The 21732-nt window shown below is 32.1% G+C and overlaps 1 protein-coding gene across 11 annotated transcripts in view; it reads right to left on the reverse strand.

Moving 5' to 3' along the window:
- MYO9A (myosin IXA) overlaps nucleotides 1–21732 on the reverse strand; it is a 274357-nt gene that overhangs the window by 145346 nt on the left and 107279 nt on the right. For 4 of the 11 annotated variants that reach the window (XM_074296172.1, XM_074296165.1, XM_074296164.1 and 1 more), the window contains exons 6-9: nucleotides 21338–21412; nucleotides 16194–16294; nucleotides 14618–14744; nucleotides 5595–5684 (exon numbers count right to left, since the gene is read on the reverse strand). In XM_074296172.1, coding sequence (XP_074152273.1) covers nucleotides 5595–5684; nucleotides 14618–14744; nucleotides 16194–16294; nucleotides 21338–21412 — 393 coding nt within the window. The remainder of the gene's footprint in view (nucleotides 1–5594; nucleotides 5685–14617; nucleotides 14745–16193; nucleotides 16295–21337; nucleotides 21413–21732) is intronic. The other 7 variants (XM_074296173.1, XM_074296176.1, XM_074296168.1 and 4 more) reach the window with 4 other exon arrangements.

Here is a 21732-nt window from a genome sequence, read left to right on the forward strand (position 1 = left end):
ATACAAAAAAATATTCTATATAGTACACACTAAAAAATAACTCTAAAGATGGCTGAATTTATGAGGAGAATACTTGGGAAAAGAGTTTGAAACACCAAAGATGAAATTATTGAAGCAGGTTGGCTTTAACTGCTCAAGAATGGCCTAAAGCTAAAAAATACTTTAAAACAAAGGAAAAAGAATACAATCAGAAAACAACAGATAACTGATTGAGAAAAAGTTAAAATACATTAAAGAGATGGTAAACCAACATATAAAAAGGAAAATGTAATTATAAAAAGTCAATAGATTTCATGTCAAACAAAAATGATTTCCTGTCTTGAAAGGATTACTAAATTTGTAAATTAGGGAAAATGATGCTGATATAGTTTACCTGAATTTACTTGAATTTATTCCTCAAACTATTACAGTAGACAAGATAAAGACATGAGAAGAAAATGAGATTAAATGGACTTAGGACTCTAGGTCAGTGTCAACTTGTCTGGGGTTTCCTAAAAATGATCTGAGTTTGGCCTTCTTTAATTAACATTCTTAACAATGATTTGAGTAAATGAATGTTCATCAACTGACAGATAATACTTAATAGAAAGTGATAATACACTAAAAGATCTCAATAGAGTTGAGCACTGAACTTAATCTAATAAACACAATTTAACAGGGAAACAAGTCAAAGATTAGATTTGCATTTTATTAAGCATTTGCTATATACAAAATGGGTATGAAGTTCAGGGATAAAAGTTCAATGCTACATTTACCTGCCACCATTTGCTCACTGAGGAGCATCTACTTTGTTTCTTTGTTACCACAGCTTAGAATGATTTGGTATATGTAGTAAGACTTTTCTGTCTTTGATCTCCTCTGAGTATATTCCTATTAAGAGATCTACAGGTCAAAGGATATGAGAATCTTGAGTTATTTTTTTTAAAGAGCACAATTCCAAATTGTTTTCCAGAATGGCTGAACCAACTCAAATTTTTTGTCAATATTCTATTGGTGAATTTGTCTTTTCAACTCCTCTAACAATGACAGTTCTCATCTTTGTCAATTTGTGAGTATGATTCTTCTATTTATACATAAAAACACACAGACACACACACACACACACACACACACACTCTTTGTTAAATCGATATTTGTTGTTATAAATTTTGAATCCTTCCTATGTTCTGCTGGGCACATGATAATGTTCTCTCTTGTTTTGTTTCATTTCGTTTTGTTTTGAATTGCTTTTCTCTTTTTCCTTTTTGCTTCTTCTGTTTCTTCAAATAGAATAAATTTGGAAAAAAAATTTGTGAGTATGAAGTAAAAACTCAATAGTTTTGATTCTCATTCTTACTTATATAGAGCATTCTTATGTTAATAGTTTTAGAGATAGTTGCTCACATCTTTTGATTCCTTTTTCAATAGGAAATGATTCTTGGTTTTATAAATTTATGTTAGCTATGAGAATTATCAGACCTTGATCTGAGATATGGATAGCAAAGCTTCTTCCATAATCTACAGTATTCTTTTTTATTTTAGCTGCATTGATTTTGATTACACAAAAGCTTTTTATTTGTACATAATCAATGTGATCTATTTTATTTTTCTAATTATGTCTATTGCTTGTTTTACAATCCTCCTGTTTTCCTTTGATTTATTTATAATGTTAAAGAGTAAGAATGTATGTCTTTTTTTGAGCTTGCCATGATATGAGATACATAACACACGCATAAACCTAACTTCTGTCAAAATGATGAATAGTTTTCTCAGCAGTGCTTGTTGAATAGGGATTTCTTTCAAAAGGAACATTCTTCAAGGAGCTAACAATCTATAGGGGAAATACATGAATACATAAAATGCAAAATATGAAACAATATAAAGAGGGGAAAAGCATCAATTAAGTGGTGAACTGTACAGAAGAGGAAATACCTGAAATAAATCTTGAAAGAAGATAAAGATTTTCAGATAGACACTTACTGAAGCTACTAAGTCCAGAAATCTCATCTCCTAAATCTGTATACCCTCAATTCTTTATTTTCCCCTCATCTTATATATTCAGTTAGCAACTCTTGTCAATCCTAAATTTACAATTTCAATTGTGTTTATCCCGAAATCTTATCTCTTCCCTCTCTCCTAGATATCCTTCACGTTGCTGATAAACTGATTTTCCCAAAGTATGTGTATAATCAAATTATTTCCCTATTCAATAAGTTCAAGAGACTCCATAACATCTCTGGGAACAAAGATTTACAAACTTCTCCATTTGGCACTTAAAGCCTTTCACAAACCACATTTTCAGCTTCTTCCAAGATTTTCCCCTTCACTCATGCCATGCTCCACCTAAACTGACCTTGTTGTTTCTTACACATTAACATTCTATCTTCTATCAAAATGCCTTGGCAAAGACCAATCCTCATGTCCAGAATGAATTTTCTCCTACCTTGGTTTTTCTAAACCTTAAGCTTTCTTCAAATGTTCACTTCAAGCACCATAACCTTCAAGTACCCTTATCTTAATATTATCTTCTATTTTCTTTAATAGGTACACATTTATCTAGATTCTTGAGGACAGATAAGATTTCAGTTTTGTATTACCAATATCCAGCACAGTGAGTATTCCATTAGAGGTACTTAAAAAGGATTACTGATTGATAAAAACAAGAAAAGCAGTCAAGCAGATCATCAAATCCTTTAGTCATTACTTATTAATGTGAAGAATATAAATCCTCAGGGCTTACTGTTTTGCTGATCAAAAACAAAAAACAAAAACAAAAAAATAAACTCTTATTTGAATCAACAACACTATGCAAGGTACCTTAAAGTTGCAAAGCATTTTAAACTATCATATCCTTTAATTCACACAGCAACTCTATGAGGTAAAGGCTATTATTATCTCCATTTGTGAAATAAGGAAATTGAAAACAAAAAGACTAAGACTTTTCCATGTTGACAGAGATCATATTTAAGTGTATGATAAAGAATTCAAGCCCACTTTTCTTATCTACAAGTTTAGCATTCTATCCACTCTACAACTTTGTTTCTAAGTAGAGTTAATGATAGTCTTTCTATAGTACTTCCCAAGTCTATTTTAATACTGGAGAACAATGGTATCAAACTAAAGTAGAAAGAGATCTCTGCATGTTAAATGTTGTCTTTAAAAACCACAAATTAAATGTAGTTTTATTTATTTTGCTAAACATTTTTTTTTCCTGAGGCAATTGGGGTTCAGTGACTTGACTATTGTCACACAGCTAGGAAGTGTTAAGTGTCTAAGGCCAAACTTGAATTCAGGTCCTCCTGACTTCAGGGCTGGTGCTCTATCCACTGTGCCACCTAGCTGCCCCTTTAATTACACTTAATCTGATTTAGATTATATGTTGATTAATATTTCTTGTTAGATGCAAGAAATAAAACAAGCTTCTGATGCAAAAATCTACTATCAATATTCCTATGATGATGCCACATGATTATAAATTATAAAAAATTATGGATAGAGGTAAGCTACATAGTATTGCCAATGGAAGAACAGTCAAGCAACTAATTACTACTACCAGTTGAGTCATCAATTAATTCAAATACTATTAGAGCTCCAAATTTTACTGTATGTGGAAGTTGAAATGACAATGAAGAAAACAAAGATGAAAAGAAAATCTGGATTTCTCAAGAAAAATCTACATTATGTCAGCCATATTAATAGTTTTAAATCCCATGTCTATGTATGTGGAAATGTGTATGTATAAATGCTTGTATATGTGTATGTCTGCATGTGAGTGTTTGCATTTATCTGTATGGGTATAGGTGTGAATATATATAAATATACATGTGCTTAACTGTAGCCTACTTGAGGAAGGTGAAGGAGATGAAAGGGGAAAAAAATAATAAAGTAAAAAGTGCATAGCAAAGAGAACAAAAGAATAATCTATAAGGAAGCAAAAAAAAAAAGATGGACAGTCATGAATATAATCTCTTTTATTATTATATATGCTTTTTTGAAATGAAAATTTGTTATTGCATATTGTGAATCTTCCCTTGATATTCTGCTGGCACATGACAATTTTTTTCTATTTTGTTATTTCTTATTTTGCGCTTAAGTTTAAATAAATATTTTTGAAAATTAAACTTAAAAAAAAGAAAAGAAAAGAAAATCTGGATTAAACAAATGAAGTTACACAAAAAGGGATCAGTGCCAGAGGGGACAATTCGAAGTATCTTTAGGGATAAATTCTCATGGTATCTGATAGAATATGTTAAAACAAACAAACAAACAAACAAAAAACACAAGGAAGAAACCTTCAACCTTTCTGACAGCACCAAAAAAAAAAAAAAAAAAAAAAGAAAAGAAAAGTGACAGAACTTCAATAATTCCTGATCTACAGAATTATTTTCTCATTCCTACAAAATCTTTTTAAGATCAACATACATCAAACAATCTTTGATGAAAGAATGAGAAGCAAATACTCGGGCTTTCACAGATTCTACAGGAAAGACCATATTTAATTAAGCAGTTGAAAAATATAGTAATATAAGATATCAATATGCTTGCTATTTGATATATAGAAGCATCTGATTTGGGGAAATGACATCTTAAAAGCTCTTTTCTGATAAGAAGTCACCCATAGAGGTATAAAAACTTTTGTTTTCTTGTCAGGTATGATTTTGTTCAGTTAGTCTATTATTACTAATACCAACTAAATTTGTCCCTATTCTGGAAGTTGCTGAGTCCAAAAGATGGCAAGATCTTTCTCTCTGCAATAATACTGCAGGACTACATCAAGATTTGAAAACCCCCCCCAAATCAGACTCATAATTTCTTAAAAGCATTTAGCATAACTTAACAAGAACCACCACTTTAATGAAAACTGCCTACTTCCAAACAATGACATGCAGTTGGATACATAACCTCACAGGGCTGGTTTATAAGGACATATGTCTGAGAACATTACAAAAGGACAACAAGAGTATGACAAAGGCAAAAGAATAGATAGATTTGTCTTTTTGAACAAATGCAAAATGTGTTTAACCACTTCTCCTTGAAACAAAGGTCCATCTTTAAAAAATATTCTCCTTGTTAAATGTCTATAAACCATGGAATATAACCACAGAAGAATTAAAATTTTATAGGTTATTGTAAGTGCAACAAAGAGGCTAATGACAGACATGAGCAGGTTGCTGCAAATTAGAAACCAAAAAGTGAAATGGAAAAATCAGGGACAGGATGCCAAGTAAATGTGACCAAAAAATTGAGCAAGAGCTCAAGATAATTAGATAACCCAAATTACAAACTAAACAACAGCCAGCCTACGTGTTTAATTGGTACACAACTAATATCAAAAGATCAAAGAAGATTTCTGGTACTTGTAATGAAACAACTATAAAGAACTGATTGAAAGACATGGACAACAAACAAACAGGAAATGTGCTATAATATGGATCAAAGAAGGAGCCAACTTATACTAATGATATAAACTACAGAAATAAAATTTTTAAAAATTGATGTTATTCTCATAATCATTAACTATATTAACCATATTAACCACATCGATGATAGTAAAGACAATAGAAATAAAATTTTTAAATGTTCATATGTGAGTCAAAAGATGAACCAATACGTACCTCTGCCTGTTTATATGGCAAAATAAGCTTCTCACCCACAGTCACAGTCTTCCTAGTAACCAACGCTTCAAATAACATCTCTTCTTTCACCTAATATAAACAAAACCCAGAATAGTTATTTAAAATATTTGGCAGGGCAAAATTATTGACTGAAATCACTGAAAAATTCATTTTTCCTTAAAAATGGAAATTTTTTTAAATTAAATAAAACAATAAAACAACATGTGTATAGTGAGGCAACAGGATGTAATAGATAAGAGTACTGGTTTTTGGGTCAGGAAGATAAGTTCATGTCCATAATCCAATATGCATTGGTCAAGTCTCATATATTCTCTGTGCCACCAAATGTGATCCAATAGTGTTAAGAGGGCACTTTCTGGTCAGATATTCCCTCTACCATTGAGATTACTACACACACATGATTTTCTCTATATATCACCCATCAAAGACATACCCAAATGTGTGTATGAACAAGTGCACACCCCACCCTTACATACACAAATTTATTAAGCCTCTACTATGGGTGAATATACACATATTGCCAACTGTCAATATATCTAAATAAAATTAAATATATCTTACTTTCTTGTGTTATTTCTACTCCACTTTTGTTATTTACACATTGTATATTTATGTGTAGGTTTTTATAGTGACAAGGAACTGGAAAGTGAGTGTATACCCATAAGCTGGAGAATAGCTTAGTAAGTTATACTATATAAAAGTAATGGGATATCATTGTTCTATAAGAAACAATCAGTAGGGCGATTTCAGAAAGGAAGAGACTGACATGAAATGATGCTGAGTGAAGTGAATAGAAACAAGAGATTATGTGATGATCAAATGTGATGGATGTGGCTCTTTTCAACAATAAGGTGCTGTCACTATAAAAACATTTTTGCACAAATGGCTCCTTTTCCTTTTCCTTGTGATCTCTTTATGATCCAGTAAAGACAATGCTGGATCAAAGAGTATGCACAGTTTTATAAGCCCTTTGGATATAGTTCCAAATTGGCTCAACTATATGTATGTTAACTTGAACATGGCAAGATTATTTTGAACTTTTTTCCTGGGTTTTGTTCCTGTTATTCACATGTGGTGGTGTAGTAATTTGTGGCTTTTTGACTTGTGATGGAGAGAGCCATCTGCATACAACATCTAATATTGTATGTGAGTGAGGACTATGGGACTGAATGTGGATCACAACATAGTTTTTTCACCTTTGTTGTTGTTTGTTTGCTTGGATTTTCCCCCCCCTTTCCCGTGATTTTTCCCTCTTTTTGACCTGATTTTTCTCTAACAGCATGATGAATATAGAAATATGTCTAGAAGAATTGCACATGTTTAACCTACATCAGATTGTTTGCTGTCTAGGGAAGGTAGGAAAGGAGAGAGAGAAAAATTTGGAACATTAGATTTTGCAAAGGTAAATGTTGAAAACTATCTTTGCATGTATTTGGAAAAATAAAATACTATTTTAAAAAAATATAAACATCCTTTCTGTATTCTTTTTACCACATGCAAATAATAGGTGTTCACAATCATATCCATAAAAACTTTTCTCTTTATGTTTTGCCTTTGTATATAATCATATAATTTTATAAATATTTTTATTTAATAAAATGAAACATGCAACCTATAAAATTATTTTTAAGGGGAAAAAATCTATTAATTTAGAAAAATCACCAGCAAATTGTTTTTTACAATCCTTTCTTTTGGATCTTATCTATTTTTTTTTTTAACTTTACAAAGCATTTAACATTCACTATTAGTTTTTATAATTTTGTTACTATCACAACTCTAATAGCTACAAGCTAGTTGAAGACAGATACTATGTTTTTATTTAAAGTCTGCTTCTATTCTAATAGCTACTAAGTACCTTGGATCATAGAAGGTGCTTCAAATGTCTATTTTTAAAAGTTTATTTTGTTTAGGACTGACAACGTGATTTTTTGGAAGAAGGAAGGAAGGTAGATTTCTGATCACTCCTCAACAGGAAAAAAAATACGGGAAAAGTACAGGAAAGAAATCCAGAGGCTACTTGTGAGTCTGAACCCAATACTGTTTCAGCACAGTAGCTTAATTTAACTAGCAGTTCACCACTCCTTAAGACTTAGCTTGATGATTCCCCACTCCTAAGGGCTGCTCACAGTATTAGTAAGGGATAGTGACAACAGGGAAGTTTACACCCTAAATATCAACAGCTCTTTTTTTTCCCTTTAAAAAAAAAAAAACAACAACAAAGATTTATTGGATCTCTCTATCTTATGATTCAAAATAATGTGACCCATAGACAAACTGGTAAAAGAAAAAAATATTCGTCTAAATACTATGAAGAAAAATAAAGGTGAACAAAATAAACACTAGCAGGTGTGAAAACATATAAAATACTTATCAAATCCACAGTCTAGAAACAGGAAATGGGGCTGTGAGAATTTTTTTTCATCTTAATGAAAAAAAAAAAAAAAAAAAAAAAAGGAAAGTTAAGCATGTAATAAAATGTCAAAAAATCAAAAATACTATTCTTTGAATTCCCCAATTTTATCCTTTATCCTGCAAACTTTAGCAAAGTTGTCAGATGACACTGTCCACTTAAGCCTAGAACTTGCACTAGGGAGTTAAAAGACTACAAACGGGATGGTTTTCAGCCCCTCCTAAAAAACCTCCCATATTAGAGCTTCCTGATTTTAATGGAAGTAAATTCCCATGATAAGAGGCACACCCACATTTAACTGAAGGTACACAAATAACTCTTCAAAGTCAAATTCAAGTAAATGTAGGAGTACTTCACAGAAATACACTTGCCTCTCCCTAAATACAATCAAAAGTTAACTAATCATGTAAAATTCATTTTTAAAACTGTTAAAAGTAAATTCACTAATGAACATTTAAATTTAGATAAATATATAAATATTTATCAGTTGAAATGTAAATCACTTTAAAAAGTTTAGAAAATGTGAGACAATATAGCTATAATAAATTACATCAAGGACAAGTTAGGGATATACAATAAATTTGCATTCTGAATGGCATCTAGCACACCATTTTACAAATTATCACCACATCTGTGTCAGAGACAAAGATCTATATTACATTCCATAAGAATACAAATTGTGTCTTCTCTGAATAGGATAAATTCCTTAACACAAAATGTGGTGTTTTGCAAAGACTGGATAAAAATCACAGGATAGCAAAGATAGAAGGAATATCAGAGAACATTTATTCCTCACCCTTAATTTATAGATTAGGAAAATGAAACTTGGAAGAGCATTTAATGTATGTGAATTAAATCTTTAGAAATGACCCTCTGGGAAAGGGACCTGTGTGTGCCAAAATGTTTGTGGCAGCTCTTTTTGTAGTGGCTAGACACTGGAAAATGAATGGATGTCCATCAACTGGAGAATGGTTGGGTAAATTATGGTATATGAAGGTTATGGAATATTATTGCTCTGTAAGAAATGACCAGCAGGATGAATACAGAGAGGTTTGGAGAGACTTACATGAACTGATGCTGAGTGGAATAAGCAGAACCAGAAGATCATTATACACTTCAACAACAATACTGTATGAAGATGTATTCTGATGGAAGTGGATATCTTCACATAAAGAAAACCCAACTCACTTCCAATTGATCAATGATGGACAGAAACAACTACACCCAGAGAAGGAACACTGGGAATTGAATGTAAACTATTAGCACTACTGTCTATTTACCCAGGTTACTTATACCTTCGGAATCCAATTCTTAACATGCAACAAGAAAATGGTATTTACACACATATATTGTATCTAGGTTATACTGTAACACATGTAAACTGTATGGGATTGCCTGTCATCTAGGGGAGGGAGTAGAGGAAGGGAGGGGAAAATTTGGAAAAATGAATACAAGGGATAATGTTATTTTTTAAAAAATTACTCATGCATATGTACTGTCAAAAAAATTTTTATAATTATAAAATTAATAAAATAAATAAATGAATAAATAAAAAGAAAAAAAAGAAATGACCCTCTGGAATCACCAATAGTAGGGAGAACATTTAGTTCTATCTGGAGCAAAGTATCTTATTGCACTGGATCACATATACACTACCCAGGTCTCCTGTGATAAATGACATACCCCAAGGAGATGACCAGATGATGTAGTCAGTTAGAGAACAACCACAAAGATTAAAGAGAAAGTGAACCCATATTATGGAGTTTCTTTAGAATCATGTTCTTAAATAAGCTAAATCTTCATGGATTACAGATATTAAGAGAAATATACCACAGAAAAGCCAGTCAGTAAAACTTACCATCATATTCAGAAGAGATTATAACTCAATATTTGTAATGATATTTCCATGAGAGTTGATGTGGTTACTGAGAGAGATTACAAGATGGAGAAAAGAAGATAGCTTAGAACAGAATTTGGGAAATACCTCCAGTTAAGAAGCAAGATCTGGATGAGCTAGCAAAGCAAACTGAAAAGTAGATGGAGGAGAGCAAGGAGAGAGAGAATAGACAACAGTGGCAAATGCACTAGAACAACGAGCCATGAGGAAATACCTGCAGATAGAGAAATTAAAAGATTACTGGTAACTTGGGAGAAATCAGTTTCATTTAAGTGATGAAGTTAAAAAAACGGTTGAAGAACTGTCCAGAGGAGAGAAAGTAGAAACAGCAAATAAAGACAGCTTTTTCCAAGGAGTGTAGTTGAAAAAAGGGACAGGAGAATCCAATGAAAGGTGTTTTGTTTTTGCTATTGCTTTTTTAAAGACAGGGAAAAGATGAAAATTAAAGGGAAAGAGGAAATGACTCAAGATGCAATCTGCTAGAGGAGATAGGAAGGTATAGGTTCAAGCACATATAGAGGGGAACTGTCCTTGACAAGCAAGGGCCACCTCTTTGTCAGGGACCAAATAAGACAGAGTGGGATGTGGTATGAAGGAGTTTGAACTTGAACTTAAGGTACTCAATTTTCTGAATTAAAATTAAAGTCCTCAGCTGAGAGAAAGAGTGAAGAATTGTGGTGGGCTGTAGGCAGGAAGACAAGATTTGAAACAGCTTTTCTAAGGAGGGAAACAGGGACTCAATTGGAGAGAAATGGAAGTACTGCCTTGCTGCAGTGAAGATCCACATGAAATTAGGTAAACTGTTAATGTACCTGGTCTGCAGGGTTGTAAGACTTTCTCTGCCATTCTGTATGTAAGAATAAAAGCAGCAAATGATGGCAGTGACTTTCAGGTAAAATTTGGTGATGGATGAGCTCTGATAAATGGGAAGGTCTTCAAAAACAGAGGACAACAAAGAGGTAAAAATGAAAAAATCATTGGGTTGAGATTAGAAAGGGATGAAAATGACATCAGAGCAAGGTAAGGACCTGAGAAAGTATGGAGAGGTCTAAGTAGAGGGATATGAGGGCATGTGGTAGCAGGATAAGGCAATATCCTAATTTCTAATCAGGAATGTAGGGAGACCCTTTGAGTAATGATCATATTTGGTGTGTGAGTGTGTACTATAGGTGTAGGCCATGGAGATTTAAAGAGGCTAGTGAATCAAAAGCTTAGGCTACAGAGTGTGAGGGAGATGTGAATATTAAATATATGTTTCTCACACATATACATGTATGTACATGAATATTTAAGTCATTTACTTTCATAACAGATTCTGAGGAGACAAATATGATTAACCATATATTGAACTCCTTAAGAAAGGAGGGAGAAGGACAGAGATTGTTATACTAGAGTTGCCATAATTTGAATTGAATAGAACATTTTGATTGTATGGACTTCTGAGAGAAAAGGAGTGGTTTAAAAATAGTAAATCTGAAAGTGGCAGTAACAAGCAAGAAGTAGTCCAACTTCCTCTTTGGGTCCAGTATGCCACAGAGTATGAGAGAAGGTACAGTCAATGCTTCAGAGGATAGTAGAGTAAAAATGAGCCACATCTCTGTGAAACCTAGTAGATGGAAAGACCATGAGAGAAAGAGGTCCAGAATCATACTAGTTTACTATGGCTAGGAAGTTCAAAGGACACAAGAGAAGGGCTACCTAGTGTGGGAGTGGCGTTAAAATAAGGCTGAGAAGGATGAAGATGAGAGAACAGAAACAGAAGAGTTGGGGATGGTACATGGCTAGTTAGGAATAAAGGGAAAAGATGAAAGAGCTACAGGGCAGTCAGTAGCAGGTGGCAAGTAAAACTCACAGTCTCCAAGCAGAGGAATTGTTCACATCCCATACTATTCTCTCCTAAATTGTACTTGTCAAAATCTACTTCTCGTCCCAATTACTTTGATTTTGCACTAATATTAACTCTGAATTTAGGATGATAAAGAGTTAGAAAAGATTTTAGAAAGACCTAGTCAGATGATTTAATTGCAAAGATGAAAAAACAGAGGCCCAGTGAGTGCAGTGAATTGCCTACTTTTTCAAATTAAGAGTAGCAGAGCCAGCATTTAAATTCATATCGTTTTTGAAAGAAATGCATAATAAACAACTCCTGTTCAACCCCACCTGACATCCATCAACTTGGCACACACTAAAAAAGGGGGAAGGGAATGATATATGTTGCGAGGGGCTGTAAGAAAATAGGTACATTGCAAAGTGATTTAGAACTATGTCCAAACTATTAAATTGTATATACCCTTTGAACCCAGTGATACCATTAGTAAGGCTATACTTTAAAGAGATTAAAAAAGGAAGAAAGGACTTAAATATGCAAAAAAAATATTTATAGTAGCTCTTTTTGTGGTGATAAAATATTGGAAACCGGGAATAAGGGGGGACGTCCATCAACTGGGGAATGGTTAAACAGGTTATGATATATGAATGTCATAGAATACTATTATGCTATAAGAAATGATTAGGGGATAATTTCCAAGACACAAAGACAGACTTGTATGAACTGATTCAGAGTGAAGTGAACAGAAACAGAAGATTTTTATAATAATATCAATATGTAAAGTCAAATAACCCTGAAAGTCTTAGGAACTCTGCTCAACAAAATAACTATGCATGATTTCACAGGATCAAGATGAAACATCTAACCATCACCAAAAGTGATGGAGTCAAGAGTACAGACTGAGAGTCTTCTTTTGAACATGTCCAATGCAGGAATTTGTTTTGTTGGACTTTGTCACTTTGAGATTTGTAACAGGGGTTTTGTTTTTCTTATTTTCTCAATTAGCAGAAGCAAGGTACAAGTAGGGAGCGGGAGGAGAGAAAAGGGAATCATAGAATAAAAATCTGAAAATAAAATTTAAATTAAAAACATCATACAATCTTACTCCAAATCTAGTAGTATCTCAATTATATTTAATCCATACCTCATCTGCTTCAAAACCTTCAAAAATCTGACTCCAAGCTTTCTTCCTGGCCTCCTATTCATTCTAGCTAAATGATCCTAGTTGTTCACAATTTTGTCATGCCTTTTCCCACTTCTTCCAAGTAAAGGATATTCTTAATACCTAGAACATAATTCCTCCAGGACTATTGCCTACTGAATCTTCTTGTAAGTTTACACTCTGCTACTATCTCCTCCCCAAGCCACGGCTGATTCCCCTAAATAAAAAGGATTTCTAACTTCTTTTACTTTGTCCTTATAAAGCATAATCATAAATATCTATGTATTTGTTCTATATTTTTATTATGCCATTAGCACTTTGAAGGGGAAAGCGGGGTATGCACAAAGGGAGAGATGGAATAATTCAAAGCACATGCCATCATTATTTTGCCCAGAGTAGGAAGCTAATAAGGCTTGTTTCACTTCAAATGTCAATTCCTAGCTGAAAAAAATGTTTAATAACAATACATATCCCAACACAATCACTTAATTCTCGATTTAACTGAAAATATTTCCAAATTTCATCTTTTAACATTCTGTATTAGTAAACTGGATAAAAGAAAAACCATATCCCCTTTGTTTTTAAAGTGATTGCTAAGCATCAAAAGAAAAAACAGGCCACAGATATTTTCCTAGATCTCTAACTGTTCTTCAACTACAAGTAAAGCATAAAATTTAATATCCAATTAGAACTACAAAATATATCTTGCTAAAAGTTATCAAGTACTTCAGCAATATAAAACTGTGGAAGAGTGAATTAGGAGTTAATGGTATGGAACAAAATTTAAAATGTAAGATGTTGATGAGTCAAAAATTCAGAATAAGAAATTTTAAAAAGTTTATTATACAGCTAAAACAATATAATCTTAACAGTTTTAATTTCATCCTCATTTCTGCTATCCCAAACAAACAGGAATTTGGTATTAAGGGAGAACTGTGCTTTGTGTATCTCCTGTGTCTATGTGGTTAGGAATTCCTGGAGAGGCACTGCACTGAGGTCCCTACAGTTTTCATATCTCCTCAACAGCTTCATAATTTAAACCCATTTCCACCTCCTCTGCCCAAATGAGTCTATTCAGACCTTCTGACTCTTTAATGATCTCCTTAGGGGTTTTCTGGCAAAGATGCTGGAGTAGTTGCCATTTCCTTCTCCAGTGTATCCCAAGTTTTCTTATGAAGAACTAAGGCAAATAGAGGTTAAATGACTTGCCAGTCACAAAATCTGTAAGTGTCTGAGGCTGGATCTAAACTCAGGTCTTCCTGGCTCCAGAACCCATACTCTCTCTGCTGCACCACCTAGCAGCATTAGCCAACCACAGTAGCTACTGCTAAAGTGTTTCTAGGAGAAGAGCAGCAATTCAAAGGACTTCAAAATTCTATATTTACCCTCTAAAGTGTAGGGCAGGGGGAGGGAAGACTTGCGTAGGATAGAAGAAAGCCAAAACAAAGAGAACACACATGTAGGCCCTTTGTGAACACAGAATTTTGCCATAGTTAGCTCCCCAAGAATTTTTTTTTTATTTTCCTAAATATTAAAAGTAGAAAAAAGCATTTAAGACTACAGTAACAGTTTTTGTTCTAACATTTTCTTTTAATGTGTAATATTGATCAGGGCAAGATATGTCTATCCGATCTTTTAAAGTAGTTCTGAAACATTAAATAATGGAAATAAACATTTCTGAAAAGAAAAATTTTCCAATACTCACTTCTAGTAATTCTGAAACAATTGGCAATATTTCAGGATTACAGATATCTATGGAATCATCTCGATATGTCTTCTTTTTATAACAGATATTACCCAAATGTAATATTGCTGAGAGAAGAGAGAAAATCCTGCAAAATAAAAATGATACAAATCTAAGTTTTGGTCATGGACTATTTTCCTAAAAACAAGCTCCACATTCCCTTTGCCAAGTCCATTTCACTTAAACCATAGAGCAAATAAAACAACCTAGAACAAATTTTAAAACTTGATTTCAAATAAAAAATAAAATGAAACATCTTCACTGTGACCTCTTATAATATACAATGTTTAGATACATAGTGTCTTATATGAATAATGTAGAGTAAGGATTTGGGATGTTTTTGTTTTAAAGCCTATGGAGGCATAGAGAAAATATTTCCATTAAATAGATATTAAATTTCTGGAATGATGAAAAAAAATAATTTAAAACATGGCATCCTATTTATCTAATATTTGAAAACTCTGTTCAATTACTATTGTAAAAGAAAAAAGGCAGAAATTCTGATGTCAGAATCCTTTGGCAATCAATTTCTAATTATATGTGAACTCCTGCATATCCTCTTGGGACACTGCTACTTATTGTATAAAGAATATCTTATGGAGAACAGGAAGAGGAGGAAGAGAAAAGAAAGAAAAGGAAAGTGAACACTTCTAAATTATAATAGGTAATGGGTTGAAAAGACTTTTAATTGTTGTGTGCTTTGGGGATAGAAGGGAAGAGTAGAAACTATGGGAAAGAGAAAAGTACAAAAAAGAAATAAAAAAGAAAAAAATCAGAGTAATAAGCTTATCAAAGGTAATAGTGAAATCACAAAGTAGTTGTAGCACTGCACAATCTTAGAAATCCTAAGGCTAGAATCCAGGTTTCCTAACTTTCAAATTAAGATTCTCTTTCTAGTATCCCCATTTATAAAGACTTTCATAAAAACCAATGCCAATTTCTCAGTAGTCCAAGAAAACCCAGCCTCAACATTTTATTATAATTCAGCTGGGGAGCAGAAAGAAAAGACATTAGGTAAGACTTCTTCAGGGACTGAAAGAAACAAAATCCCATTCCCATTCAAAAAAGCCCCCCAAATTCAAAACCAAACATCTATTTTAGCTTCAGTCAAGTAGAACAATAGTGTAAGAAACAAGATAATAAGGTTCCTTGAACATAAATACTACTCATTAGTCAATACTTTAGAATCCCTCAGGCTCTACATTTCTACCACTTCAGACCTGTTAATAATCTTCAATACCTGACATATTTCTGCACTCAGGATTTCTTTCCTAATGTCAGGATGCCAAGTACCACTGAGAAGAAACAAATCAAAACAAAGCAACTTGCCTACGGTCACACAGCTGTTAAGTATCCAGTGTCTGGGGCCACATTTGAACTCAGGTTCCCCCTAATTCCAGGGCTTGTGTTTTATCCACTGTACCACCTAGCTGTTCCCAAAATGACATATTTTTCAAAGGTAATTCTTACTATTGCTTCTAAAGAGAGAAAGTATATTTAAAAAAAAAATGTTTAAGAAGTTATCAAATGAACTCACTGTCTTCGAGTCTTTGGAAGAAATCCCACCATTTCCATTGCCAGCTGTAGTCGTTCAAAATCATGCTTCAAATCTTCTCCATCAACAGAAGAACAATCCTGCTGGTTTAAAATATAAGAAATCAAGGTTATCTATTTGATTCAAAACTAAACATAATTGTTGCTTATGTGGCCAAATCATAATCTGAACACCAAAAATTTACTATTTTCAATATTTTACTTATTATAAATCAGATAAGTGATGTTGATAATATCAATAGCTCTTTTCTAAAGTATTTTGGCATTTAGAACAACTATAAATAAGTTCCTTCATTATAAAGGTATTATTTCTATTTAGGTACCAAAATCAAAGACATAGTGCACCGTTTAGTTAATCCACTATTTCTGGGCTCCTAATATAAGTGGGCAACCAAATAAAGAATGATTAACAATAAGATAAAGTTATATGGGGGCAACAGTGGCGCAGTGTATAGAGCACCAGTCCTAAATTCAGGAGGACCAGAGTTCAAATCTGGCCTCCGACACTTAACACTTCCTAGCTGTGTGACCCTGGACAAGTCACTTAACCCCAGCCTGGGGGGGGGGGGGGAGAAGAGTTATTTGTGCAAACAATAGTAATTTTCAAATGATATACATTCAAATATGGCTAAAGAAGTCTAGAATTCCACAAAAACGACTATTATGTTAGCATAATATTTCCATTTAACTTTCCTAGGTAATAAAAGAGAACTTTATTCCAAGTTGATCAAAGTTGCTTCTTTATAATAAAATAATTCATTGATTTTTATCTTGGAATAGCCTCATTGTTGGAAATTATTCTGCTTTGGAAAACTAAGAATGACTTTAAAATTTTATTTTGCCATAATAAGACATGTAGATGTTCAATTAAATACTTAGAGATTTGAATGCAAGAATGAGTGGCATGTTTAAAATGTATGAAATCTCTGGGGAAAAAGAACTGTACTATATAAGAGAGACTATAAATACACAACAGAAAATTATTTATGGGAATTCAAGTGTTTTGTTTTCCTCATAATTCTTAGGGAACCTTCATGCTTCCCTCAATAATTATTTTTTAAATTGAAAATTATCTGTTCAAGTAAAAAACAGAAATGAAAAAAAGTTACTTGGCTGCTTTGATGGGAAATTTAGAACATAATTTTTTCATCTTAAAACTCCTACGTGAAGAATACTCATTTTACAGGTAAATATGTTCTCAAATCAAATGAAAATTACATGCTTCCAATGAAATAAACAGAATGATAAAGACATGAAGATTCTTTGGCTTTGGCTTGACTTTTTAATCAAAAAGAATGAATAGTGAAAAATCAAAGTAAATGAATACTTATGACCTAAAATATGGCAAATTACGAAGACTATAAACAAATATGGAAATATTAATATGAAGCAATGTAGGATGAAGGAATAAAATGAATGGAATTATTTTCAAAATGGGAGCAACCAAATCTAATAAATGCAAGAACTATTTAAAAGGACAGAAAGGTACAAAATAGATAGTATATACACACACACGACACACACACACACACACACATATATAAGTATATATAGCTTTGAAAACAAAATTATCTCAAAGAACAGATTTCACATCACAATTAGTAATAAATCTATTTTTGATCATTATTCTCATCTTCTATGTTTACTATAGTAGAAAAGATAAAACAATCATGGCTATACTACTACTCTATATGCTCAAAAGACAACTGATATTATCACCTTATGGTCAACAGAAATACAGTGATGTTCTCTTATTTTCACATATGGTTAGCTTAGATGACTTCTAAAGGTCCTACTAACTCTAAGAGTCTATTTTTCAAGGAAAAAACTTAAAAATGAAGTGTCACAAAATATATAGTTCTGCAGCATCCAAAATTACCTAACATTTATCACTTAAGTTCAATGATTATCAGTTTCCTAACCTATAAAATAGATAACCTTAAAATTTCTTCTAAGTTCTAAATCATTAATTCTGTGAATCTTTTATCTTAAAAATAGCAAAAAGAAATAGTAACATTTTACTAAACAAAAACACTTTAATCTTAATTTTTATAAACAAAGAAAACGTTCATTTCCAAGAAGACTGACAAGTGACAGTAAATCAATGTTTTAAAATATGCATACAACAAGTATAATGTGTACAGCAAGTTAAAAATGTGCATACAGCAAGTACAATGTGTATTAACATATGATTGGCACAGAAATGATAATCATTTTCAAATAGTCTTTATGCCATTCATTTGTCCAAAAAATCTTGGGAAACACTAATCTTTCTAAGTTCTATTTACTGATTAAAAATTACAACTTGGTAAATGGAGGAAATGTTCATTTATTTAATCCAATTACCTTTCTTATGACTTTGGAATTCAACACATAGATGTCTACCTAGAAACAAAGGAATCCCGATTCTTCTAAGTGAATTTTAAATTTCTATTTAATTTTAGACAAACTATATTAGTAGGTTAAATTCTAGTTCTTTAAAAGCCATATTTGGAAATTATAAAGAACTTTCATTTGTAAGAAGGCAACATTCAAAATATTAGTGATAATTAAAGAAACATAACTAATAAAGAAAAAAGCAGAAATTGACAAGCCTTGCTAAAGTTCTACTTAGAACTTTGTAATATAAAAATTTAATTATTTTAACTTTTGAAATCACTGCATCTAATGCTGAATGCTGACAGATTCATAAACAACAGCTGTGATTTCATAGCACTTTATAATAACATAAAATTACCACAATAACCAACATAACTACTTAATGTTTTGTTATACTGACCAAAAAAACACTTATTACATAGGCAAAATCTTCCAATATTTATCCCTCCAAATCTCTCTATCCACTCCTTCTATCCTCTCATGTCTCCCTCTCTCATCTCTTTCTTTCCCTCTTTCTCCCCCATATGATGCGAGTATGTGTGGGTATCATCCTGCCTCCCTTCACATACATATGTATATTGTATATATAAATAGTTGTTTCTATTTTGCCCCATTTGGAATATCAGCTCCTTGAGGAAGCAATTTGTCTTTGACTTTCTTTGTAGTCTAGGAGGATTATAGACTATCTGCTTCTGCATTTAATCTGTTGTGATATTGTTTTGGTTTAAGCCTATTAAGAAAATCCAGTTCATAGAGATTTGCAAATTGGAAAGAGAAGAATTTTTAACAAGAAAATAACATCTTAGGAAGAAAATAAAATATTATGAAAATAATTTTGACCTTAAGGATCCTCTGAAAAGGTCTAGGGAAACCCCCTTCAATTTCCTAAAGAAACTACTTGGCAGTACTTTGTCAATATAGTTTTTTATCCAATCTTCATAAAACATAATTATTTTTAAATTTTTTTGTAATTTGCATTTTTATCAATTCAATCCATCCTCAGTTAGTTTGAATTAATGGGGAGAAAAAGGTTAGCTAAGCAATATTAAGGGCACTTAATATGTGCCTAAGGAGCCTATGGAATTTCCCCCAAGAGAAGGTGTTAGGTTTAAATTCAGTATCTGACACACCTTCTATGTGGAACTTAGGGTAAGTTATTTAACCACTCATTCCCAAAGGGAACATGCTAAAGAGTATAAACTATGAAGAAGGTGAAGCCTACATTGGTAGAGGGAGTTTTCTCAGTTGGCTTTCTCTCACATGAAGGTTCTCAATACCAATGAAAAAGCAGATCAAGTGCAAAATAAAACACAGCACATAAGCAATGAGTAGTTATGATTTTCTCACTTAAAAGGAAAAATTTGCTCTCTCACTTTGAATAATTTTTAGCACTATGCACTTACTCTAAGTGGAACATAACACAAAATGTTAATATTTCTGTTAAGATTTGTCAGAATGTATTGGAGAAGTTGGTAAATAGCTTTAAATAAGCCCTATTACAATTTGACTAATACACTGAATCTTTTAATCCTTTCAGAAATCAGTGTAAAAACATTTAAGATAACAATAATAAAATCATTCCATAAATTTTTCTTCATGAAATATGGCAATACTGGAATCATTTTTTTAAGTCTTTGAAATAAACTAGATTTTTAATAAATAGAAAAATAACCACAAACAACCAGGATTAAAACAATGCAATCTAGAGCAAAGAAAAATGAAGGGACAGAGCACATAGATGAATAACTAGAAGCATAGTAACTGAAAAGATCTTATTTTAAGCTTTTGACATCTGAATTGTTTCCATACAGGTCAGAAAAAAAGAATAATATTATTTATCCTTTCTTCATAAATTTTCTGTTGTAGCTATTTGCCCTCAACTAATACAACAAATAAGCTAAGTCTAAAGAATTGCTTGATTTTGTGCTCAGAGCCCAAAAAATTATGATTACTTTCAGTTCATTTTAATTTTCTCAGGGCTATGTTCTGAAATTTCACTAAAATTTTTTTGAAAGAAATATTAAATTATTTTCTCTCAGAACTAAAAAATAAACAGGACCAAAACGTGATCTGAGTTTATTTAAAAAAAAAAAAAAAAAAACTAAAGGAATCTTATATTTTAACAGATCAAATTTAATCACTACCCAAATAGGAATTAAGTTCTATTAAAAATAATTCATAGATCTTTACATATACATGTGCGCACAGACACACATACGCACACACAAAATTCTGATGAAAAACCAGGTTAAAAATTAAGCACAGGATTGAAGTGCAGCAGTAGAGTAATACCCATTTGGCTTCATTTTAAAGGGAAAAAAAACTAGCAGCAATTATATAAATTACTTCAATTTTGTTATGATTTAACTTAAATTTAATTTCCATTAGATTGAATGATTCAAAAATTAAAATCAATCTAGTTTGTAGAAACATTCGGTAAATTAAAATTTAAAGATTCTACCATCATAAAATATAACAACTTTGAGATCATCTTTTAACTCAAAAAAATTCATGATCTTGGTCTTCAAATGCAATTGAATCTAGACTGAACTCTAGCTTTAAGAATTAAGAAAAGCCAGATAGGTTATTAGTGGTATAATTTCAACCATGTAAGGACATACATCAAGTAATCTAAACTATTATCAATTGCTCAAGTTCTAATTTTATGCATTTAATTCCCAAAGTTGTAAGTTATGAGATGATAATCAAATGAGCAAGGTAAATACCCTTCACCAGCAACACAGATACCTGTGTACTTGTACTGACCGGCTCAGAGTCATAGTAATAATCATCCCAGCTCTGTCTGAGGGGTTTCTTTGTCATCTGAAAGTAAGGCAAATCCAGTTAGGAAAAGATAAAGAAGTACAACAAATTTTCCTGACCATCTTTTAAATTAAGTAAGCATGTAGCACAGCTACGAGCAACATAAAAGAAGATTTTGTACAGTAAGACTGAAATGAGATATTTAAGAAATATTCTGGAAAATCATTCATTAGGATTATCAATATTTGCTCTTATACTCTGATTTTTATAAAAACATACTTGAGTTACAGTCCGTCCAAATAATAGATAACAGGAAGATAGCTTTTTAAAAAATTACAAATCCTAAGATTAACTTAGTTTTAGTGGTGTTTGTCTCTAAA

This window comes from Sminthopsis crassicaudata, chromosome 2 (genome assembly GCF_048593235.1).
Source record: "Sminthopsis crassicaudata isolate SCR6 chromosome 2, ASM4859323v1, whole genome shotgun sequence".
NCBI classification, from domain to species: domain Eukaryota; kingdom Metazoa; phylum Chordata; class Mammalia; order Dasyuromorphia; family Dasyuridae; genus Sminthopsis; species Sminthopsis crassicaudata.